The following is a 25,115-nucleotide window of genomic DNA, read 5'->3' on the forward strand; positions in this document are numbered from 1 at the left end:
GGGTGCGGCGCAGGGGTAATTAGCTCAATGTCGGTAGCACACCGGGTCTGACCCATGGTGTCTGTGATCAGAACCGGGGCCTCTGGCTAGGTCTGGGCTGGGGCAGGTGTCCTTGAAGATGTTTTCCTGCGGGAGATACAAGTTTGAGATGGGAGGGGAAGCGTGTCCTCGAGGCTGCGTCCGTGGGGCACACATCCATGGAAGGAGAGCGTGTCTGGGGGTCTGGTGGTCTCTGTGTGTCCTCAGTGAGCTCCTTGTTCCCCCAGGGTCCCCCTTCGCCCGCGCCAGCCTCAAGAGCGGGAAGACAGAGAGTTCGTCATACTTCCGTAGGAAGGAGAAGATGTTCCGGTTCTTCATCCGCCGCATGGTGAAGGCACAGAGCTTCTACTGGGTGGTGCTGTGCGTGGTGGCCCTGAATACGCTGTGCGTGGCCATGGTTCACTACAACCAGCCGCAGCGGCTCACCACGGCGCTGTGTACGTAGCTGCAGCCTGGGCCTCCCCCTCACCTCTTCCCGAACCACCTCTGGTCTGCAGCCTGGAAATCCTGGTTCACGGCCTTTTGCCTTGGAATGCCCTGGGTAGGACCCCTGCACAGACCAAAGTGCCCCCAAGGGCATCTGCCGGGGCCTGAGCTCCCCATCCCAGGTTCCAGGAGGCCTAGCTCCTCTGTCAGTGTGGTGGGCAATGGTGAGGGTCCAGGGCACCCTGGGGGGAGGTCGGTGTGATGGGCGGATGGCCCTGTGTCCTCCCTTGGGAGGGCTTCAGACCCACGGAACAGGGCACTTGGCCCCTCGTTCCAATCTGGCGTGAGGCTGCAGCTCGCTCCTTGGACTCCTGAGGAGAGAGTCCGGGCTTCTAGGGCCCTTTTGGCTGTTTTCATTTTGCTTTTTGCTTTTTGCCTCTGAGTGTGTCTGTGACCAAGGCTGACTTACCTGTGGGCCTACGGACAGACCGTGAGTCTGAGTCATGACTACCTGGCCCTGGCTACTGTTCCAAGGAGTAAAGGAGGAAGGTGGCTGGGGTGGTTGAGGCCCTTTGCCCCTCTCCAGGGACCAGGGCTGACCTTCCAGGACCAACCCCTCATACCCTAGGGCTCTGCAGGCCACGGGGAGCCTAGTCTCCGTCTGTCGTCTCACCTCTCACGGGCCCTAAAGATGAAGACTCTCCAGTGGTTTCTATCTTCCGGTTAGAGCCCCCACCTTCTTGTTCCCTGGCTCCCACCCTGCCTGGTATCTGGGGCTGATCTGGACACAGGGCCTGTTTGGGGCTTCCACAAGGGCCTTGCTCTTGCCACGGGAGCCCTGTATGCCTGAAGCCACCCTGAGGTGGGGTCTTTTTCCCAGAGAAGAACCCTCCTGGATCCCTCCTGGCCCCTGGTGCAGCAGCCACATTCCCCTCTTTCAGACCACCGAGGCCGGTCAGTTTTAAGCAGGAGCTTGGGCAGTTCTGGAAGGGTTCTTACGAGCTCTAGACTCTGATGGCTCCACAGGCCACTTGAAAGTATGGGTGGGGGTGGCTGTTGGGGTGGGACACTAGGCTATAGTTTCCCAAACTTGTACTGAACTCTCCTGTTGTGTAATGGGGAAGAGCACAGAGGCAGCAGAAGCACAGGGGGCCCCGTGAGCTTCCAGCAGACAGTCTGGGCCAGGTCCCCGGGAGTGAAGTTCAGATGCAGTTTGTGGAGGCGCCTGGGCGGCCCAGTCGGTTAAGCGTCAGACTCTTGATTTTGGCTCAGGTCATGATCTCACGGTCATGAGACTGAGTCCCAAGTTGGGTTCTGTGCTACGTGTGGAGCCTGCTTAAGATTCTCTCTCTGTTCCTCTGCCCCTTTCCCTTCCTCTCTCTCTCTCTCCAAAATAAATTAAAAAAAAAAAAAAAGAAAAAAAAAGAAAAAGAAGCAGTTTGTGTGCATGGAACTGCCCGCTGTGGCCCCTAATTCATGTATCCTGGGGCCTGTAGTTTGGTGTCTTGGGACTTTGCTTGGGACTGAGGTCAGTATTGCCCTTGGTATCACCTCAGGATGAAGTTTCCTCACCCTTGGGGGTTGGGTAGGGACCCAGGGAGATGGGGCTTCCTCTTAACTTGGCCAGCAGTGCAGCTGTTCCCTGGGTCTTCTTAGCCAGGCCTTTCTTTCCCATGGAAGAAGCTGGTGGTGCCTAGTCAGTGTTGTGGGATTTGCCACCCGCGTGGGCAGGAGGCAGCCATCACGGCCTGATCGTGTATCTGCTGTGCAGGAGCACAGGGCTGAGAGTGTCCAGGTGCTGGTCCAGGCCACAGGCATCCCTGGCCGAGAATCTTCCCCCTTGCTGCTTTGCCTTCTCTGTGGCTCCCTGGGAGTTTCTGAGTCCCTTGGCTTTACCTAGGGAAAATGGCTGGCGGGAGCAGTGGGGGTATGCTAGGGTCTGCACACCTCTGCTCAGTGCCCTGCACTCTGTTCTTGGTGGCTGGGCTGGCGCTGAGGAAGGCTGACCCAGCCAGGTAGGGCAGGTCTTGCAAGAGGCAAAGCAGAGGTAGAGGGGGTCCCCACCAGGACTAGCTCCATTGAAGCTCCCTAGGGGGCTCTGGCCTGAAACGAGCTACCCTGAAGAGCGTGGGTTCTGTGCACCTTGGCTGTCGGTCCACTCAGGAGCCACCCCTGGTGTACCACCAGGACCCCCGAGACTGAGGCTTGAATGGTGAGGAGGGAAGGAGGTCCTGCCATGCTCAACTCTGTAGCTGGCTGTTGGGCTTTGTCATCCTGTGAGCCCCCTGGTCTCACAAGACCCTCTTGACCTCCCTCTCCAATGTCCCTCTGTTGTCCCAGCACACTGTCCTCTTATTATGACATAGAACACTGTTCAAATTCTCTGCCTCTGCTCCCCTTTGTGGTGTGAACTCCTGGAGAGAGGGGTTAACTCTGTCTCCACTGCAAGCTCAAAGCAGCACCAGTGCCTGTTAGTTGAATGAATGATTCTGGAGTGAACGGCTGAACACCCTTTCTTGGCCTCAGAGCAGAGGCTGAGCATATGAAGTCGGTGGGTCTGCTCCTCAGGCGAGCGAAAGGGCAAGCAGGACGTTGGGGGTTTCTGTGCCCAGTTGCTCCCTTTCTCTGAAAAAGCCTCGCCATTTGTCAGGTTCCGTGCAAGTTCCTTGCAGTGCCCTCACTTGGGTCTGCTGGGAGCAAGATCAGTGCCTGGGCAGCTGTAGCTCCAAGGTCTGTCGTGTGGGCAGCTGGAAGTCCCATCTCTGTGGCCTCTTCTTCCAGGCCCTGACCTCTTTGTGTGGGGTGCCCCAAGGGGCAGGGGCAGGGTCAGGGGCAGGGGCAGGTGCCTTTGTGACCCTTGTGGAGGGGCTCTGGGGCTCGGTGGCCTTGGATCTTTGCAGGTTGCTGTGGTATTCCGAGCTGGACTTGGGGGCAGGGTAGCTCCCGACCGCCCCTCACACCTGCAGCTCTGCACAGCCAGGACCAGGCGTCAGTCATTCAGGCCTGGCTGAGGTGGGTTCTTCTGCTTAGGTCAGCGGGCATCCACACCTGTGACACTGGCTTCTTGGCTTCTCCAGGGGGTCAGCTTTGCCTTCTCATTACTCATCCCGTGCCTGGCTGGGGTGCCTTGGGGATTTTTTGGCTGGCTTCAGAGGCCACGCTTCTTGTGGTGAGTTGCTTACAGGAGCTGATTACCCATGTACTCAAGCCATGGAAGGTGGTTCCCTACCTGAAACCTCGGGCCATGCGGGCCATGCGGGCCATTGCGTATCTCTCTACGGGCAGTGGGGCCGGTATCTCTGCTCCTCCAGAGTCTGGGCTGTTGCCCATCTGGCCCTGACTGAGGCATCTGGGGCTGTATAGTGTAGCACTTGGCAGAGAGCTGTGGAGGAGAGCAGATGCCAGTGCCCATAGGCAGGAGGTGTGTGGTCCCGTCTTCGGTTGTGTTTTATCAAGAGCTGCTTGAGGTCCAGTCTCCCAACCAGTCTGGATGCCAGAGGCCCCAGGAATGCTGGGCTGGTCACTCTCCAGTGACTGCACTTGGGGAGGAAGATCAAAGACAGTGATCTTGTTCTGCCGTCTGGAATTATTGGTTTGGCCAGTGGCAGAGCCTGGCTGGGCTGCATCTCTTGTCTGTGGCCTTGTGGAGCTTCCTGACTGCCTGTTGCTTATTGCTCTGACACTGCCTGTTGCTCAGGCTGGGTTAGGAGTTGTGTCTTGTCTGTGTGCCTGGGATTCTCAGCATGGCCCTCATTGCCAGTGTGGGCCTTAAAGGTCAGCAGAGCTGGTGGCGGGACTCCTGGGCCGGGGCGGGCCCTGCTTGCTGCTGCTGCAGTGGGGCCCAGCCTGAAGGAAGGTGCGCCACCCATGGGAGCCTCTGTGGGACTCAGAGACTGAGGGGGTGACATCCTCCAGGCCCCCAGCAAGCGTTGGTGCCTCCTGGGAGCCTCATGCTGGCCAGGCCTGGGGATGCTCAGGTGGTAGGTGAGCGCATGAACAAAGTTAAAACCAAATAAGATGACGCAGGGACCCTGAGGGAGGTGTCGGGAAAATCTTTCCGGAAAGACAGGGTGATTCTGATGAGGAGGCTGAGGGGCTCCACTGTGATTAGAACATGGGGTGGGGAGCAAGCCTGAAGGCATCCAGCTTCTCCATGGGGACCCTCTGGGGAGTACTGTGTGGCCCTAGAACTCACTCCTGAGCCCCATCCCAGGATCTCTCCTCTTGTGGAGGCTGTCTTTGTGTGCTATAGACACTGGGCACGCATCCTATTTCAAAGTGAAAGAAGCATCTCTTTGTGCCCCTTCCAATCCCAATCTATTTGTTATTCCTGTCCTGGGCTGAGATTTCTGAGCTCAGGGGCCACAGACCAGGCCTGCAGGGCTCAATCCTGGAAAGGCCCAGAGGTCTTGTCCTCCAGTCTGGGCTGGAGCCAGGTGGGAAGAGGCTGAGAGCTAATCCCCCTCTTCTCCGGCTTCTCCTAGACTTTGCAGAGTTTGTTTTCCTGGGTCTCTTCCTCACAGAGATGTCCCTGAAGATGTATGGCCTGGGGCCCAGAAGCTACTTCCGGTCCTCATTCAACTGCTTCGACTTTGGGGTGAGTAAGATCCTCACGAGAGATGCCGGCTAGGGGTCCAGGAGGGTCTAGCTGTATCCTTGCTTGAGAGTGCACACGGCCCCCTCCCACTAAGCTGTACCCAGTGTGAGCTGGGGTCTGTGCAGCAGGGCCCAGGTGGTTGAGGGTACTGTGACCCTGTGTGGGTCAAAAAGGCTTCCTATAGACGGTGAGGGGCCTTTGACAGAGGGGAGGCCTGTCCTTTTCGGGCCCTGACTTATGGGGGTTCCAGCCACAGTCTATTCCCCACCTGTACGACATCCTGCTTCCCATCCCCGACCCTGTCTGTAGGATCTTAAGATCACTGAAGGTGCTGTGACCCTCTGTGTGCCTGGTACAGCAGTCTTTTAAATGTGCTGCTGTCCCATGGAGGGCTCAGTGTCCCCAACAGAGCTCAAGGGGACTGTGATCCTGAGTCTTTACTGTCCTACAGATCTGGCTGTGGGCAGCTTGGCACATGGTTCAGGGGAGGACTGACAAGCCATGATGGTCCAGCCCTCCTCGTGGGCCCGGCCTGGGTCCCTTCACCAATCTCTGTAGGTCAGGGAAGTTTCAAAGGCAGGTGTTCCCAAGACTCACTGGGACAGAGCCCAGGAAGTGGCACAGGCCTTCCCAGGCCAGCAGAGCATGTGGACACCTCTCTGGTGCTGAGCCCAGAGCCCAGGGAGGCGTTCTGAGCCACTAGAGGTTGTCAGTGAGATGTGGCAATGCCCTCCCCGAGCGAGGCAGGCTCACTCACACCTCTGCAGAGTTCTCAGGAGCTGGCAGGGGGGGGGGGGGGGGGCCCTAAACGTAGGCAGAAGTAAAACTTCAACTTGAAAATTCAGTGTGACTTTGACTTTTTCTGTCAGTGGAGTTGATGGAACATTGTGTCCACGGCTTTGTTAAACCTTCGCAAGGACTCCCACTTTGTAGATGAGTAACTGGAGAGGTGGTGTGCTTGGCCCAAGGCTGCCCAGCTACTTTGTGCGGGAGGCAGCGTGGACCCAGGAGTTCTGGCCCTGGAGCAGCGGGTTTACACCACGCAAGGCTGCCTGATCTCTGTGGGGAAGGAGGGGTGGTGGCTGCCCAGGGCGTGCTTTGAGACATGGACACCTGCGTTTCTGAGACGCGCCTTCTTGTCCTTTGCCTTCTTAGTTACAGGGAAAGGCTGTAGTGCATAATAGGGCAGAGGAGATCCAAAGAGCTGAAGAGCTTTCAGAGAACCCTTAAACTTGTCCTTAAACTTGTAAATGTGTTTGTGTCTTCTGGTTTGAACTAACTGGGTCCCAGGACACGGAATGACTTACACATAAGCTAACAGATTATTCCAAAGTTTAGCAGCATATAGCGTGTCTGCTGGGTCACAGTTTTCCAGATCAGGAGTCCAGGTCTGGCTTGACTGACTGCCTGTGGCCCAGGGTCTCTCAAGGAGGTCACAGTCCCGCTGACAGCTGGGATGCGGTCATTTCAAGCCTGGATGAGGACTGGAGAATTTGCATTTAGGCTCATCACCTGGCTGTTGATAGGACAGGACTCGGACGACCGGCCTCCAAGCTCGCTCACATGGTTGGTGTCAGGCCTCAATCTCGGTCTCATGAATGTCTCCCGATGCTGCTTGAGTGTCCTGACGACGCGGCAGCTTGTGACCTGACAGAGAGACTGAGAGTACCCAAGACGGGAAACACAGGAACCCAGTCTCAGAGAGATGACCCATCAGTTTTGCCGTATTTTATTTGTTAGGAGTGGGTCCCTTGGCCCAGCCCACATTTAACAGGGGTGGGGGATATTACCCAGGGACGTGAAACCCAGGAGGCAAGTGTCACTGGGGGCCATCTTAGAGGCTGCCTGCCACAGTCCACCATCTGGCTCCCAGTGATTCTATCTTTCCTAGTGCAGATACAGCCACCTCCTCCTGCTTCCCCAGCCACATCCCATCATGGCGCCAGCTCAGAGTCTAGGGCCTCATCGGCCAAATCAGGCCAGGGTGGCTCCTCAAGGACAGCTGCTCGGTCCCTCTCCACCCGTGGATCTGGTGAACTAAAGAGACGGGGTATCACCCACATGGTGGTGGGATGGACTTGGGTACCTGCCGTAGACAGTCATGTTCAGAGGGGACAGCAGGGTGCACAGGGAGTCCCTGGCCCATAGCAGTTCTGGAATCCTGCTGGGAAAGTTTGGAGACACCAGGATAAGTTCTTAAGGGCTAGGAAGCCCCTTGGGCTTTTTGTTTTAGCCTCTGTGTCACCTTTCTTGTTCCAGAAAAGATAACATATGTTTTCAGCTAGACAGTTCTCTCAGCCTGCTTCCTACCAGTAGAATTTTGGGAATCCAAAGGCCTATTTTTTGTCTTGTACTGTCTCCGTTTCTTTCAACCCAAGCTGGTGATGTTCCTGCATAACTAAGTCTTCTCAGAGCATCGTGTGTATGTCATGAGTCTTCCCGGAATTCACCCCATTTGACAAAAGCTGTCCCTACGCTAGCGATCGGCCCTTCCCCACTGGGTGCCCGTGCTGAGCGGACTGAGACCGGGGCACATTTGGGCCCTGGAAGGCTTGCTGCTCAGTGGGCTGACGTGCGAGGTTCACCTCTATCTCCGTGGGGCTTCGCATGGGACTGGACGGGGCTCTCAGGCTCCCGCAGTGTCACAGTCGTGCCCCTGCCCTGGCTGTTTCTTTGCACTGTGCCGTTTCCTAATGTGGCACTATTTGCTGTCTGGAGATAGGGGAGCATTTCCAAAGCGGGCACGTCCTGGAGGACGGCACTTCCCTCTGCGTCTCTCTCTTCCCACCCTGACTGTGCAGCAAGAAGACCCCGGCAGCACCTGCAGACACCTCGGAGGCCTCCTGGTTCACATGGCTCGCTTTCGTCTCTCAACATAACCGCGGGCGACCGTGTGGCCGAACTTCCTGGCAGTGCACAGCAGGGCTCCCTGTAGTTTCTTGCCGATGTCCTCGCTGTCCCCCAGACACCTATGTGAAGCGTTCACACTCCCTCGCTGTCCAGGACCCGTGGGTAGTGTGTTGAGGGCGCTGTGGGCTCTCGCTGATGTGCTGCTCGGGGCCCATTCTCTGGCTCCAAAACCCCGCCCACATCGTAGGGCTTATTGTAGAGTGTGCTCCGCTTCTGTCTCCAAAACGCGTATTGGTTTTTCTCGGTGTGTAACAAGTCGCCCCAAAGCTTAGTGGCTTAAAACAACAAACGCTTGTTATCTCTCACCTTGGTGGGTCGGGAGTCACCGACTCCCGGTGGGTCGGGAGTCAGGTGCCACTTGACTGGGGCCCCCCGGCTGTCACTCTGCCACGAGGCTGCAGTCACCACAGGCTCTTTGGAGGCTGGGAGCTCATGCCTAAGCTCTCGCTCATGGCCTCCAGGCCTCAGTTCCTGGTCACGGGGGCCTCTCCTCATGTCCCACAACACGGCAGCTGGCTGCCCGCAGCAGAGCTGAGAGCATGGAGAAGGAAGCCAGTCTTTGGAACCGAATCTCAGAGGTGACAGCCCGTCACTTCTGTCACATTGTCTTTGCTCAAAGTGCATCACTAGGTCCAACCCACCCTTGAGGGGACAAGGATATTCAAGGTTGGGGGAGACACCAAGTAGTGGGGAATCACTGTGGGCCATCTCAGGGGCCACCTGCATCAAGAACGAATGGGAACAAATTCTGAGGGTTAAGGGAAGACAGAAGTGCTGGAAGACTGGCAATAAGAATGTAGCTTGGAAACGGTGCTCACCAGCCCCAGACAAACATCTGGAGGCTGCGTGTGTGCTGTGAAAAACTGGTAGAGGTGCTCAGGGTCGCCAGGGACAGGTGGTGGCAAGCTGGTCCCACTGTAGTGCTGCCAGCGCCACAGCAGGCCTGTAGGCGTCGGGCTCCCTGGATGTTCTCTGACCCATGTGTTTGTGTTCGACGTGAGAGAGATGCAGAGGACGGCTGTGCGTTTGGGATGGCCCACGGCTTGTGCACCTGCCAGCACAGACGTACGGGTTAGTGGACCGCGTTAAACTGTTCAGGAGTCTCCAGTCATGCCTCAGGGCCCTGGTCCTGGCACAGTCACCAGGCTCTCGGTGCCTGGGAGAACGTGGACGTCAGGCTGATCTGATGCGGAGTTGGTCAGGAAACCAGTCGGCCTGCCCTCCCTCTACACCCTGTGTCCCCCTGGTATTCACGAGGTGGGCACGTTGGGGCGCAGGTGAGCACCAGGACTGATGGGCGCAGGAGCTCAGTGTGAGGCATGTACCTTGTGCTGCGGATGCTGGGAGTGATCCCGCCGCACACACGCGGAGACGCTTGCCCGCACAGGCCCATGCGTGACACTCGCGTGCGTGTGCCTGAGGCCGACCCCGTCTGCACCACAGGTCATTGTGGGGAGCATCTTTGAAGTGGTCTGGGCCGCCATCAAGCCGGGAACCTCCTTCGGGATCAGCGTGCTGCGGGCACTCCGGTTGCTGCGGATCTTCAAAGTCACAAAGTATGTCACCTGTGTGCTCCCGGGTGGAGGTGGGGACGGGGAATGCAGGTCACGTGTGAGACTGGTCGACACAGCATGCTTGTTCCTAGGAATTCATGGTGCTGGCTTTGAACTCAGCCATCTGGAACCTCTTTTTGTGCTTATAATAATGGTTTAAATACAAAAGATGGGTATAAAACACCTCCCCAGCGTGGCTGTGTCTTGGCCCTGGGGGCCTGTCTGTCCTCAGGGTTGTTCCTGACTTGCCGGCAGGATTCCTAGTTAGCCTGCTCCTCACAGTTTCATACCGTCCCCTCTTTTGAAACCAGAGTCCCATCTTTCAACCTTCAAAGTTTACTTTGCTTCCTAGTTAAAGAGGAAAGAGAACCCATCAGATGGAAGTTTTGTTTTGTTTTGTTTTGTTTTTTATCATCCTGGCCCCAAATCTGCCCACCTTCCCTGCAGCTCCCAGAGAGGGAGGGAGGCCTTAGCTGACTTTGACCTTGCGACTTGAACCCCTGGTTCCCACACGGCTCCCGTTCCCAGGCCTGCTTTCTCTACCGTGTGCCTGACTTTGCCCTGTTTAGGCTGTGGCAAGAGGACAGTGACAGGCCTGTGTGTTCAGTTCTATTCCACTTGGTTCTTTATGTAACCCTGGACGCGACTTGCTGCATTTTGTCTCTGAGGGGGTGGGGCCCATGCGGAGGTGTGATATAGTTATCGAGTGCTGGGCCTCTGTGCCAGGGTTCTAGTGGTGGGAAGACGGGGAACACCTCACCCACAGCTGTCTTTCCAACAGCAAAGGCTGCCGTGCCCTCAGCTGGTCTTAACTGTGGCCACACAGCACAGCAGGGACCTCATCTACCCAGAGTTTCTGGACTCCTGTGCCATCAGTATGTAGCCCACACATGCTCCAGCATGGATTTCCATGCAGTGTCCCCCGCAGCCTGGGCTCTAGGTCACCCCTCCAGTGGCCTCTCAGGACCCCACTGATCTCCCCAGGGTAGATGGGAGTTCTTCTGGTCTTTTCCAGTCTGTTTCAAATCCAAACCTAAGACCATTTGAGGACACGATGGTGTCACTGCAGGAGAGTTTTGGGCAAGAGCTTGGCCTAGCTGGGTCCACAAATGCCACTGGATGCCTCGTGTGGTCTGGTGTCAGTCCTCTGTTGCTTCCATGTGCATCGCTCTGGGAGGTGACCACGAGGTCTGCCTTCATCTTGGCTGAGGGCCCTGGTGTCTTAGGGGCTCCACTTCCTTCTGGAAACCAGATGGCCCCTGTCCTGAGGTGGGCCGGCTTTTCCAGAGTCTTCCAGCCCATCTTCTGTGAACCCTTGAGTGCCCTAAAAGAGAATTCATGAAAGACAGGTGAGCCTCTGTGACATTGGCACCATTGAGGGCCCAGGGACGCCCAGGGGCAGGGTGCGCACAGATGACTGATGTCTGTCCTGCCATCCCCACCTTTCCAGGGTGGTGGAACGGCATGTGCAGAGGCACAGAGGCATGTGGCATGTCTCCAGTGGCTGGAGGCCATGTGTCCTGGCCTCTCCTGGGGAGGAGCTCTCTAGATGCTGGCGTGGGGTTGGACTCCCAGTCACTCAGTGAGTGAGCTGTCAACAGCCAGGCCACCAGCAGACTTCACTGGGGCCTGTGTGCTTGGGTCCAGTTGAATGAGAGGGACATGGTCTCTGACCTCCAGGAGCATATGAAGAGTGCGACGGAGGGGTGGGCATTGTGGGATGCCAGGAAATGGTCTCGCAGTGCTGCCCCCCTACCGCATGCTGTGTCCCAGACCCTTGGTGAGGGGGCATTGAGAGGGGCATTGGCACCGGGCTTATACCACCCATCACAGCGCTGAGGACCTGCTCGGTGCAGGCCAGGGGGCTGATTATGTTCTGGTGTGGCTCATTCTTGACTTGTGGTCTGAGCCCCCGCTCAGACACCCGGAGGCTGCCTGGGTGTTGAGGGGTGGAGAGAGGTCAGACACTGTTCTGCTGGGCAAAGTGACAAGGGCAGGTTCGAGAGATGAGAGTGAGTCCAGCACTGGACACCGGCTCTTCACCTTCCCCCTGGAGCCCCTGGTGGAGGAATCTGGAACTCCAGAGAAGAGCTCTCGCTGCCCATCCAGGTGTGGGGCCCTTGGGATTTAGAAGGTCTTGGAAGCCACAGGTGTGACAGTGAGAGTCCAGAGCGTGGCATCAGCGTGAGGGTCGGGCCTCGGCGGACATGGCCAGGTGCAGACAGACCCCATGTGCCCCGACAGGTACTGGAGCTCCCTGCGGAACCTGGTGGTGTCTCTGCTCAACTCCATGAAGTCTATCATCAGCCTCCTTTTCCTGCTGTTCCTGTTCATCGTGGTCTTTGCCCTGCTGGGCATGCAGCTGTTCGGGGGACAGTAAGTGGGTCCTAGGGGGCGTATGAGGCTGGGGGCGCCCGCTGGGGAGGCAGAGCTGAGCGCTGACGTGTTGCCCAGGCCCCTCCACCTGTCTTCCACCTGGAGGTCCCCCAGGAAGACAGTGGGTCCGAGCACATGGCGCATTCACAGCCTGGGACAGCATGGCATGCCAGAGTGCCCCTGGATCCTGATGAGGCTGCCTCCTCCCAAGACTTCTTATTTTCCTCAGGTTCAACTTTCAAGATGAGACCCCGACAACCAACTTTGACACCTTCCCCGCGGCCATCCTTACCGTCTTCCAGGTAAGGCTTCTGGTTCCCTCAGCTCTCCAGGTGCTGGGAAGGCAGCCTTCCCTGTCAGCCCCTTGCTGGTGCCTCAGCACAACCTGAACAGCCAACATTTCAGATAGAACTTTCCAGAAAATAGAAGAGAACAAGCCGGAGATGAGCATAGGGAGGTCTCCAGCGTGTAGGCCTCCAGTCCCTGGGTCCCTGCCACCAGATCTAGGAACTAGTTCTGGAGGGAAGCTGGGTGCTGTGATGCTGTCCCAACAAGCATGTGTAGGTCCCTGGGGGACCCAACTGTCTAGTGGCCATTGGACTTCAAGCCACCGACTTATGTCTCAGCACCAGGACCTGGAGTCAAGGCTGTCTTTGACCCTTTGAGAATAAAACAGCCAAGCACTACCTAAGCTTCTCCCTCCTGTATGTCAGGTCCGGTGACCCTTCAGTTCTTTTTTGTGTCTGGACAACTTGGTCACCGTGACTCCTTGAGAAGCTCAGGCTCTTGGGCCATGTCCTCTGTGATGCAAACCTTGCATCAACTCAGGTGATCTCTGCCCTCTCAGAGGGTTCCCTTTTGAAGCGTTTAGCACTTTGTCCCCTTGCAGGGCTTTGGCAGCCCTGATGCCCCTGTGGCTGTCCTCACCTGTAGGAGGATGCCAAATGTCTCTGTCATATGAACCTCCTTGGACACCATGCCTGTGATTGAGCAGGGTGGGTTGGGTTATTGTTTTGCCCATGATGACTCTTAGGGAAGCCCAAAAGGCCATGTGTGCTCAGGCCAGGGGCTCAGCTTGGACCCTTGGTCTCTGGGGCTACCCTTGGTCTCCAGATTATGGCCTCTAGCAGCAGGTGGTCATGACCTTTCCTGCACAGTGTGATCTGCTCAGTTTATAGGAAGGAGTGCCTTCCTCCTGTGCGTCACTAGGGCTGCCCAGTGGGATCTTGAAAGGCAGGCAAGGCGAATTGGCAGGAGTGTGTTCCAGACACAGTAGCAGGAAGTGGAGGCTGGGGGCAGCGAAGGCACAAGGTTTGTGGCAGAAGGACTGGGGCTGGCAGAGGCCAGGTTGGGTGGGCCTTCCTTGCCAGGCCCAGAGGCTTTGGCTAGCAGGAGGTGGCACAGGGGCTCCCAAAGCAGGGAGGTGATGTGATTGACAGGGCTCTGCTTTGTTCGGTTTATCGCAACAGAACAGAAAGGTGCCGAATGAGGCTCATGGTGCTGGTGTGGGATAGAGGGGAAGAGGAGGTCAAAGCTAGGGGAAAAGATGGCTCTGGTTTAGACCTTAGACCCCCTCTCATCTGAACACAGCAATAAGCTAATAGATACATCTAGAAATTAAAAGGACCCAGCCACGCAGAAAACAAACTGTGGGCTGGAAGTGGAACAGTGATGAGAGATGAAGAGACCCGGGCGCCCGGAATGTGGTCTGTGCGAGGCAGGCGGGCTCGGTGTCAGAAGCATCCATGTGGCACTTGGTGTGTGGCCCTTTGAGGGGCAGAGGACCAGAGCTGAGAGAGAGCAAATATGGCCAGAGGAGGCTGAGAAGATCTCAAGGGCAGACAACGGGCCAGGCCAGGCCTGTGTCTTCCATGGATGGTGCTGGACGGGGGCCTGAGACCCTAAGATGGGAGCTCCTGCTTCTGAATGGGGCTGGAGGGCAGAGGGAGAGCACATGGCCTCGTGGTGAACCTGTAGGCTGAACCCTGGTGAAGCTGACCCTACAGAAGAGGGCTGACAACATCTGTAGCCGGAAGGTGAGCTCACTGCTAACAGGACAGGAATAGCAGAAGAAATGCAGGCGACTTTGTGCCCAATGTGCTTGAGCGCTATAGAGTGTTAGAGGAAGAGCTCGTAACACATAACACAAAATTAAAACAAAAAGTACCTAAGAACCAAGAACAGGTTAATACAAAAAAAGAACTAAGCTGAAATCCTAGGAATGCAACAGATAGCTATTTAAATAAATAAATTAAAAAAAAAAAACAAACCCAAAGGTAAACTATACACTGGATATGACCCAAGAAAGGACGGGTGAGCCGGAAGATGTGGAGGAACTGAGCCAGCTGCACCATGTCGGGTGAGAGAGCCGACAGCAGTGTGGTTCCAGCCAAGTCCTAGAGCGTGTGTGTTCAGAGAGCTGAGCAGGGTGAGCGGAAGTCATGGCAAGCTTAGACATGTTGTGTTAAAGAGGAAATCTTAAAAACAACTCTAGAAAGAGATTCGCTACAGAAGAAGGACAGCCTGATGGCAGAAGGTTGGGGGAGTAACTTTGAAATACTGAGGAATAGCACCTGTCAGCCTGGAATGCCAACCCAGAGAGCCGAGGTTCAAGTGTGAGCTAGCACTGGAACGTTCAGATGCTAATACGGAGAGTCACTAACCCCCCGATTGCCGAAAGCACTGCAGACATGTATATATTTAGTAGAGCCAGTGACTTGGAAGAAAAAAAGAACATTATACTCACCAAGAAGAATTTAAAAATCTGAACTGTTTCAGAAGTTGAATAATTAAAAGCCTTCCCCCCAAGCCACCATGTTCTAATTTTGTGAGTGAATTCTACTAAATATTTAAGGAAGACATTATTCCAGTTTTATACACATGACTCCAGAGAAGATAAAAAGGAAGGCACCGAGCTCATCTTATGAGACTAGAATAACCTTGATATAAAAAACCATGACCGAATTAATGTGAATTTGCTTTATGATGAGTTACAGGCAGAGACTACAGGCAGGGGGAGTTGTCACACAAAGGAAACTTTTATTTGCGGTAAGTAAGGAGATCATGGGGAATAACTTCCAAATCCATGACCCCGCACGTGGGGTGAGTGTGTTCCTTTGATATGAATATTCAGGAAGGGGAGCTTTTGTCAACATATATAGAGGTGGGTATATGGCCACTCATGCACGCTCAGGAAACATGCCTGTACACGCATCATCTGCTATGCTAGTGAGACTTGTGCTCCACCTCGGAAGGAGATTTTCACATTAGAAAGAGGTAAAGGGATAAAGGCAACCGCCTGCCGAGGTGGGAGTTCGTGACTGAGCTCAAGCTGGTCCAGGCTGGCTGAGCTCTTCCCGTTATTTGCCTCTGAAAAGTTAAGGCTAACGTTCATGTGAAGAAGAAGGGCGGCCAGTGGGGGTCTTGCTGGTGACACAACTAGATAAGGATAATACTAAAATAAAAATATAGGTTGTGATCACAAACCCAGAGCGAGAGGGGAAACAATGACTAATCAAATCTAGATTTGCTTACAAATTATCATTATGATCAACTTGAGTTAATCCAGAAATACAAGATGACTCAACATTAGAAAGTCTATTAATGGAATTCATCATCTTTGCCGATTAAAGGAGTAAAAAACCCTGTGTGATCAGAAAAACACCTGAACCCAACAAGAGCATGGCATAGAGTGAGAGAACAGAGAAGCAAGATTGGGAGATTGGTTCACTGTTGAGACTGTGTGGATTCATCATACTCTACGTGTGTCTGAAATACACTTTTTCTAAAAAAATGGAATCACATGATAAAACCCAACATTCCTTTCAAGTAAAAACTCTTAGCAGATTATGCTGGTACCAGTGGTCGTAGTGCAGTAGAACAAGAAAGTGTGAAACAATTTCTCTGGATTGGCAAAGAAGAAAGAATGTTCACAGCTGGAATATTTATATACACAGAAAACTTGAGTGTTGTAATTGCTGACAGTATGGGACAATTTTGGTTATCCATAGAGCAAAACACACAATTGGATTCCTACGTTGCACCAGATTTGAAATCAGTTTGGATAGATTAAGACCTAAATGTGAAAAGCAAATTTGAAACTTTAGCAGTACATAGAGGAGTGTAATGGTACTAAACCCAAGGCAGGGGAAATCCTTCCTAAGATTGAAGAAGCACAGATCATAAAGGAAGAGTTTGACAAATTTCACTATTAAAATAGAAATTTCTGTGCATCAAAAGATACTGTACAAATGTTTTTTAAAAGTCATAAACTTGGGGCATCTGTGTGGCTCAGTTAGTTAAGCATCCACCTTTGGCTGGGGTCATGATCTTGCAGTTCGTAGGTTCGAGTCCTGCATTGGGCTCTGTGCTGACAGCTCAGACCCTGGAGCCTGCTTCCGATTCTGTGTCTCCCTGTCTCTCTCTCTGCCCCTCCCCTCCTGTCTCTCTCTCTCTCTCTCTCACACACACACACACACACACTCTCTCTCTCTCTCTGTACTTTCAAAAATAAATAAACATTGAAAAAAATGTCACAGTATTAGCAAATAGCCATCGAAGGATTAGTGTCCAGAATATATCAAGAACTTCCACAAATCAAAAAGAAAAGACAAATAATGTAGTGGGAAAAGCAGAGTGTAACCAAGCATCTCACAGGAGAGGATGTTGGGCTGATGAATGAGCCTGTAAGGACTATTACCAGCGTTCCTAGTAGTCAGGGAGATGCAAATTCAACCCATCTTGAGATAGCCTGCCTGTCTGTCAGTTTAGCAGAAATTAAACCCAATAATACCAGGTTTAGAGAAGATGTGGAGACATGCGGGTGACTTTATGCTGTCGCTGGGCTGATGGAACCACTTTGGAAAGTGATTTCATAAAATCTAATAACTAGAGCTTACATATGAGTAGTTCCTGTTGTGGGTCTGTGCTCTGGAAAGTCTCCCACCCAATTGCACAAGGAGACACTTGTGAGACGTTGTAGCAACATTATTTATAATAGCAAACAACTGGGAGTCGCCACAAAGTTCATCAACAGGAGAATCGATGAGAAAAGTGTGTTGTGTTATCTGTACAGCAGGAAAATGAATGACCTAGAATTAAATGTATTAACATGGATGAATCTCGCAAGTATAATATTAAGCAAAAAAGAATAAGATTCAGAATAATACACAACATATGATACTATTTAAATAAGGATGAAAACATGCCAAACAATATTGCTTATGGCATATATGCATGAAAGTATAAAAGCTTGTGTGGGAATGATAAATACCAGATTCAGGGTGTGCCATGTCGCTGGGGGCTGGGCTGGGGGAATGGGAAGGGGGAGGGGGTTCCACTCAAGGAGTGCCACCTCCCTTTGAATGCTTCAGTTCTCAGGCCGGGGAGTGGGTACACGGAGGGTTGTTAAAATTTATTCATCATACCTTTCTGAACGTTTGAAATAGTACATAAATAAAAAATAAAAGGACACAGAAAGATGAACTAAGTAGACATTAACCAAAGGAAAGCTGGTGTAATATTAACATCAGCCAGAATAGAAGTTAAGGGAAAAAAAGCCTTAGTAAAAATAAAGAAGTATATTACATAACGACGAAAAGAAGACAGCAATCCTGAATCTGCATGACCTACCAACACGGCCTAAAAATACACTGAGCAGAAACTGACAGAAGTACGTGGAAGTCCACATCTTATAAGAGGTTTATAATACATTTCTTTCAAACCATAGGATGAGGCTGACAGAAGATTAGAAACGATGCAGAAGAGCTCGTGAAAAACACGTCGGTTGACGTCTGTAGAACCCTGCACCCAGCTGCTAGATAACAAACCAGTCATTATAGAGCATTTACAGAAATTGACCACGTGTTAGGTCACCCAGGAAATTCCTACAGATACTGAAGAATTGTTATCCGACGGGGCACATTCTAGATATAATTTAAATAAATAGAAATCATTAGTAGAAAGTTATTTGACATCTTCCCCACATTTGAAAGCTGACGGACCAAGTTAAAGAAAACATCAACAATGGATGTTATGAAATACTTAGATGAACAATAATATCTAAGCTTACGGGATGAAGCTGAAGCAATACTTAGAGGAAAATGTATAATGTGAAATGCAATTATCAAAATAAAAGAGGGGCACCTGGGTGGCTCAGTTGGTTAAGCATCTGACTTCGGCTCAGGCCATGATCTCACGGTTTGTGGGTTCGAGCCCTGCATTGGGCTCTGTGCTGACAGGTCGGAGCCTGGACCCTGCTTCGGAATCTGTGCCTCCCCCTTTGTCTGTTCCTCCCCCGCTCACACTCTATCGCTCGGTCTCTCTCTCTCAAAAATAAGCATTAAAAAAACCTTTTTTTATAACAAATAAAAGAAAGAATGAAAATAAACTAAATACTCATCTTAAAAACCCAGAAAAGAGTCTCCAGTGATGGAGTCTAGAGGAGATGCACAGAAATGGCACCTTACAAGGGGAAAGAAAAGAAGGAAGATCAGGTCATCAGCCTTGGACCTCAGGTAGCTGAAGGAGAAAATGTGTGTGGTGTGTGCCACATCTTTGCTTCCTTCGATGACACTTTTGTCCGCGTCACCGGTCTTTCTGGCAAGGAAGCCATCTGCCGCGTGACTGGCGGGATGAGGGTGAAGGCAGACCAAGATGAGTCCTCTCCCTCCGCTGCCGTGTTGGCTGCCCAGGATGTAGCCCAGAGGTGTAAGGAGCTGGGCGTCACTGCTGTCCACGTCAAACTCTGCAGGAGGAACTCCTCCTCTGCAGGAGGAAATCAAACCAAGACCCTTGGACATGGGGCCCAGTCAGCCCTCAGAGCCCTTGCCCCTCAGGAATGAAGATTGGGCGGATTGAGGATGTCACCCGCATCCCCTCCTATAGCAGGTCACTGTGATTGCCGTTTGTGAACAGGATTCCTCAAATTATTGTTTTCTGTTAATAAATTGTCTTTATGCAAGCTAAAAAAAAAAAACCCTAGAAAAGAGAACAGAGTAAAACCAAAAAAAGATTGAAAGCAGGAAAAAATGGTTAATAAGCAGACGTTAGTGACACAAAACTAAAACATCGAGAAAACAAAATCATAAAAAGCTTGTTCTCAAGAAGACTAATAAAGTAGACGGCACTGTAGCAAGACTGATCAAGGAAAAAAAAACACAAATAAAAAGTATAGCCCATAAAGGAGGTGTAACTACAGGAAAGGGAGACATTTTTTTTAAATTCGGAAGAATATTAGGCAAGACATTTGAAGACTAAGATGAAACATGCAGTTTTATAGGAAAATACCAAAGATTTAAATTGGCTTAAGAAGAACTGAAAAACCTGGATAATTTTATAACCATTAAAGAAAAGGGGTCTGTAGAGCTCTTTTCCTGCCCTGAGCCTGGCAGGTTATAAGGTGAGTCCTGCCAAGTGCATAAAATTCACTTGTGTTGCTTAGCACAAGGCCAATATACAAAAATAGAGCTTTCCTATGTGATCTGATCGTTCAACTAGAAAATTTAATTAAAATGAAAGATTTCATTCACAGAGGCAACAAAAGCTGTAAGGCACCCAGAAATCTGCAAACAGAATGCAAGACTTTTATGGGTGAAATTATAACTTGTTATTAAAGGACCTACAGATCTGGTATTCAGGAAGTATATTTATAACGAGGAGGCCTTAACATGGTAAAGGTATCTGTTCTCCTAGTTCAAGCTATGAATTCAATGTAGTCCTGATGCAAATTCCAACAGGACTGTTTTTGGAATTCATCATATTGATAACGTGGAAGAGTCGATGTCCAAGAATGGCCAAGACAATTCAGGAAGGAGGGATTTGCCTCACCACATGTCAAGAGTTTTTACGAAGCGACAGTGGGGAGCATCATGAGGTACATAGGCAAAATACCAGAAGACCAGACCAGAGAACCTGGAAACATGCCCAGGTAGGAAGCCGGTCTTAGGAGGAGGACGGCGTTATACCTCAAAGGGGACAGGATATTTTAAAAAGTGGGTCTGTGAAAAGTGGCTTTCCACTGGGGAAAAATGTAGATCTTCATCCCCATGCATCCACAGAGCAGTTACCACAAACTCCAGTTGGATTAGAACCCTAACTGAAGAATCAAACTTTAAAATGACTTGAAGAAAATGTAGGAGACTCTCTTTATGGCCTTCGGATGGAGAGGAATTTCTTCAATGAGGTTCAGGAAGCAGAAAGCACGAAGGAAACGGTGACACATTTGGCTGCATTGCCCTCTGTCATAAGACAGAAAGGAACTGAGAACATTTCCAGTAGCTCCCGCAGACAGAGGGCTAGTATGTGCAAGGACACGCACGCAAGTGTCACGGTCCGTGTGGGGAAGACGGGGTGTCCAAAACCTGAGACCGCGGAGGAGGCCCCGGAAGATGACGCCTGATCAGCTCGCCCTCTCACCCCTCAGATGGGAACTGTGTCCACTACAGATGTAATTTAGAGTAAGCGATCCGGAAACCTCGTAAAGTCAGAGGCTGGCATGACCGGCTGCCTGGTGGTCCTAGTTTGCAGCGTTTACAGTGAAACTCTGTAGCAAAACACTGGAAACAGCTAAGGTGTGGTCAGGAGGCATGTGGGTGGATGCCTGAAGGGTCACAGTAGGGGACATGAATAAGTGGACATGTGTGTATCACATGGATAAACTTCAAAGATATATTGGACGGGGACAGCAAGTTGAAGAATGATGTGTGTAGTATGATACCTTCCTGTGTGTGTTTAAAACACACGTGGCACATTTTATTTATAGATACATGCATGTCACGTGGGTAGAACTCTATTGACACGGTTCCTCACCAGTTTGTGAGTGGGGTCGTCTGTCAGGAGTGATTGTGGGCAGCGATGCCAGTGGGACAGATTGAGCAGTGTCTATTTTTTTTTTTTAATTAATGTTCATTTTTTTTTTTAATTTTTTTTTCAACGTTTTTTATTTATTTTTGGGACAGAGAGAGACAGAGCATGAACGGGGGAGGGGCAGAGAGAGAGGGAGACACAGAATCGGAAGCAGGCTCCAGGCTCCGAGCCATCAGCCCAGAGCCCGACGCGGGGCTCGAACTCCCGGACCGCGAGACCGTGACCTGGCTGAAGTCGGAAGCTTAACCGACTGCGCCACCCAGGCGCCCCTAATGTTCATTTTTGACAGAGAGAGGGACAGAGTGTGAGCAGGGGAGGGGCAGAGAGAGGGGGAGACACAGAATCCAAAGCAGGCTCCAGGCTCTGAGCCGTCAGCACAGAACCCGACGCGGGGCTCCAACTCACAACCTGTGAGATCATGACCTGAGCTGGAGTCAGACACTCAACCGACTGAGACCCCCAGGTGCTCCCAGCAGTGTCCATTTTTATTGGTGGACACATGAATGTCTGTTACTTGATGCTTTTGTACTTTTCCAAAAATATAGCAGCTGAGAGACACATGTTTCTTGATGGGGCAACATCGCATTTAGCTACCCTCACCGCTGGACGCACTGTCACATCATCTATAAAATCATGGCCTCCGTGGCTCTGGGAGTGGGGAGCTCTGCCTCTTCGGCCCTGCCTCAGTTCCCCAGCTTATACTATTGTTCTCTTCCTTGCCTTCGCTCGCCTTTTCCTTCTGCTTGCCACCCCCTTTCTGTTTTTGGAAATGCTAGAGCATATTCATCTTTTGAGGCCTGACCTAGCTCAGCAGCCATGTCTTTCTGGAAGTTTTTCTGGAGGACCGTGGGCCACCTTGACCTACAGAAACCCCATCATCCAGAAACCTGTGCGTGTGCGTGTGTACACAGCCATGTCTTGACTCTGAGTGTGCGCACAGACGTGTGGCCGTGTAGGCATGCCTTGTGGTACTATCCCTCCACAGATCCTAACAGGAGAGGACTGGAATGCAGTGATGTATCATGGGATCGAATCGCAAGGTGGAGTCAGCAAAGGCATGTTCTCCTCTTTTTATTTCATTGTCCTGACGCTGTTTGGAAATTGTATCCTTCTTGCAGTGCATTAGGGCTTGGTCTGGGCCCAGGAAACCTGGGGGGGGGGGTGCAGGGTGTGTTGGCCATGAAAAGGAGAGGCGCCTTCTCGTTGAGTGTGAGTGATGGAGCTTCTCCTTCTGGGGAGCTGGCTTAAGTCTAGACAGTGAATACTCTCGAGGCAGTCTGAGCTTGGGGGATCTGGAGGCTGTGGGCCAAGGTTGATGGAAGCATGAACTGTGCGTATGGTGTCCAGAGGGCGTTGGTATGGTCAGTGGTAGGCTCGGGAGGGTTGCCGTGGGAAGACGTGGGCTTTGAACACAGGGCAGTAGTTCCCCCCCCCCCCCCCCCGCTTTAATTCTGTAATTAAGTTTTGGTACTGGGCTTTTAAAAAACTTTCCCCTGCTGAAAATCTAGTACCTGCAGAGAAATGTAAGGCAAGTTTTCCTGTAGCGGGTGCCACTCAAGCATGTGTTTTAGGACCTCGTGTGTGTGTGTGTGGGGGGGGGGGTCTGTGGGGTCACGGAGAGCCCAGCGCAGGTGACAGCTCTGCCTCAGGCAGGTCACCTGGGAGAAGGAGGCTGCTGGGCTCATGATGCAGGCAGGGGGCAGGGCCAGGAGAGGCGAGGTGCGAATGTGGCCCCACTGCTGGGGCAATAAATTCAGGCTGAGCAGGGGCACTCAGGTTCTCCAAGTCTTCTGTGTATCAGAAACCCCAAGGACAGTTAAAGCTCAGGTTCCAGACCACAAATGTGCATTTTAACACACTCCCCTGGGGTGCTGGTGTTGGTACTGCAGCCTGGGGACCCCACTTGGAGATCTGCTGTATTAAATATCCTGCAGAGCCTGGAAAAAGATCTGAGCTGGCGACAAACACCTGTGTGTTGTCTCCTCCCAGACTGACCTGCTGGCTCTGCCTTGTCTCCTCACCCGCACACCTGGGCACTTGACCCCGTTTGTCCCTCCTTGCCCCTGGCGTGCTGGCCGTCACGCCAGCCTGTGACCTATGACATTCCAGACCTTATTTGTCTCTGCCTCCATCGGACTGTCTCTCCTGCTGCACACCCAGCAGGATTGTACCACCTGTCAGCCCTGTGTCATTCACGGCTCAGGTCCTGGACCCCAGGGTGGGGAGCCCCGCCCCGCCCCACCCCGCCCCCACGGGAGCCTGAGCACAAGGCCTGGGAAGGAGGATCCAGGGTGCCCAGGAGGGCCCGTGCTTGTTGCAGTGTTTAGCAGACGGGGGGGCCTGGGGGCTGGCTGAGAGGAGAGCTGTAAATGGCAACCATGGTTATCAGAGAGGGAAGGAGCCTGAAGTGTTGGCTTCAAATGGTGGGGGGTGAGGGTGGGGGTGGGGAATAACTTCTGTCCAGAAAGAGGTGCCCACAGCCCCTAAGACTGAGCAGCGGCCTGAAGCCCTTCACGGCTAATTCTGACCCTGTGCGGTCAGGCCTCGTGCTAGCCACTGGGAATCTTTCCTGCTGCCCCTGTGTGCCCCTCTTGCTGGGCCTCAGGTGCCAGGGCATGACCTTAGTCCCGCTCTTCAGGTGTGGGAAGTCCTCTGAGAGTGTCCGTGGCTGTGGTTCGTGTGGGGAAGCGGCCCCTGGCCTCGGTGTCCTGTCCTCTGGTCTCCGCTGGAGCCCTGAGCAGCCTTGCCAACGAGGCAGTGCCCTGGCATATGGGGGGCCTCCCTGCCAGACTGGGGCCTGACCAGCATCAGTCGTCGCTGTCGGCCTCATACAAAGCCGGCTGCTCCTCAGGCCTCGCACTGGCGGGAATAGCCGCAGCCTGGGCCGAGGGGTGAATCCCCAGGCCTGTGGTGAAAGAGCTCAGGTGTAGGGGACACAGGGCTCTGGCTGGGGTGACTTCGCCCCCAGAGGACACTGGCAGTGACTGAGATGGTTTGGTTGTCATGACTGGGCTGAGGGGCTGCTGCATCTGGTGCACACAGGCCAGGGATGCTGTTCAACATCCCACCGCAAAGGGTTGCCTGGCTCCAAACGTCAGCAGTGCCGGGGAATGAAATTAACTGGGGACGGCAGCGGGGGAAGGCCCAGGGAGGGCCTGAGGCACAGCACGGAGTGCAGGCAGGGGATGGTTCTGGGGCGGCGCTGCTCTGAGGTGCACAGGGAGGAGCTTGTGGGAAGAGGCAGCTCCAGCCCCAGGAAAATTGAAGTGACTCACGTTAGTGGCCTGATCTGGACAGACTGGAGGAGGGCGGTGCAGAGAGGTAGCTGCCGACCACAGGCCCCCGTCTGGGCCATTTGGACCGACCCCTCCTGACTGTGGGATCCTGGGTGGGGTACTTACCCTCTGTGGCCTTTGCTTGCTCGTTTCTAAAAGGGGATTGTAGTAGTGCCTTGTCATGGTGCTCCTGGAAGGGCTCAGTGAGGTGAGGGGTGGGGGGTGCTAGCGTTGTCTGCCATCAGCATGACTTGGGTGTTGTTTTTGCCACTCTAGCAGGAGGGCACCTTGAAACAGAGGGCCCCAGGACCTCACTTTGAAAAAGGAAGGGAGAAAACACTGAGCTGGTGTCCTAAGCCTAGCCTAGGAACTGAAAGCGCTGGTCACGGCCGGATATGCATGTTTAGGGTCTGTCTTAGGTGGTCTCTGCTCACAGGACCCAAAGGTGATGGGGCCCATGTGAAAGCAGGAGGTGTTGGTTGGGAGGCCTCTCACATTGGCCAGACATTTGGGGGAGGTGGGGATAGAGGTAGGCAGTCCGAATTAATCCAACACAGCCTCTGAGCTTTGGGGCTGGAGAGTCAGGCCTGAAGAATGGGGTTGGGGAAGGGGTTTGTGTGGCCATTATGGGGAGTTGATACGAGACTGAGGGAAAGAAGCATGGGCACACCAGGCGGCGTGGCTAGTCTGTGTCTGAGGGCAACAGGGGACAGAGGAACAAGGGGACTTGAGAGGTATATAGTCACAGAGGATCTGGGGAGATGAGGAACCCTGTTCTCCATGGGGCAAGCTGCAGCATGACTGTGGGAGACTTGGGTGGGTGGGTGGGGGTGCAGAAGGGTTCCTTTCCTTAGCTGGAGCCAACCAGACACTCTGCTGAATGTCTTCCTGGCCATCGCCGTGGACAACCTCGCCAACGCTCAGGAGCTGACCAAGGTGCGTGGGTAGGGGCACCGCCTGCAGCCCAGGACGGGCAGGGAGGGGCAGGCGGGGCAGTGTGTGTGACTCTGGATGAGTCCAGAGAGCCATGACAAGGGCCAGTCCAGGGTTAAGGACCCATGTAACCACCCTCCA

The 25,115-nt window shown here is 53.0% G+C and overlaps 1 protein-coding gene and 1 pseudogene across 1 annotated transcript in view; both read left to right on the forward strand.

Annotated features, from left to right (window-relative positions):
• Positions 1-25,115, forward strand: part of CACNA1B (calcium voltage-gated channel subunit alpha1 B) — a 198,695-nt gene that overhangs the window by 69,481 nt on the left and 104,099 nt on the right. The window contains exons 13-19 of the mRNA XM_040460282.1: positions 267-476; positions 4,950-5,062; positions 9,416-9,528; positions 11,770-11,901; positions 12,131-12,203; positions 21,752-21,869; positions 24,910-24,977. Coding sequence (XP_040316216.1) covers positions 267-476; positions 4,950-5,062; positions 9,416-9,528; positions 11,770-11,901; positions 12,131-12,203; positions 21,752-21,869; positions 24,910-24,977 — 827 coding nt within the window. The remainder of the gene's footprint in view (positions 1-266; positions 477-4,949; positions 5,063-9,415; positions 9,529-11,769; positions 11,902-12,130; positions 12,204-21,751; positions 21,870-24,909; positions 24,978-25,115) is intronic.
• LOC121020277 (40S ribosomal protein S14-like) lies at positions 18,247-18,865 on the forward strand (annotated as a pseudogene).

This window comes from Herpailurus yagouaroundi, unplaced genomic scaffold, assembly GCF_014898765.1.
Source record: "Herpailurus yagouaroundi ecotype Mexico unplaced genomic scaffold, PumYag 249, whole genome shotgun sequence".
In the NCBI taxonomy this organism is placed as follows: Eukaryota; Metazoa; Chordata; class Mammalia; order Carnivora; family Felidae; genus Herpailurus; species Herpailurus yagouaroundi.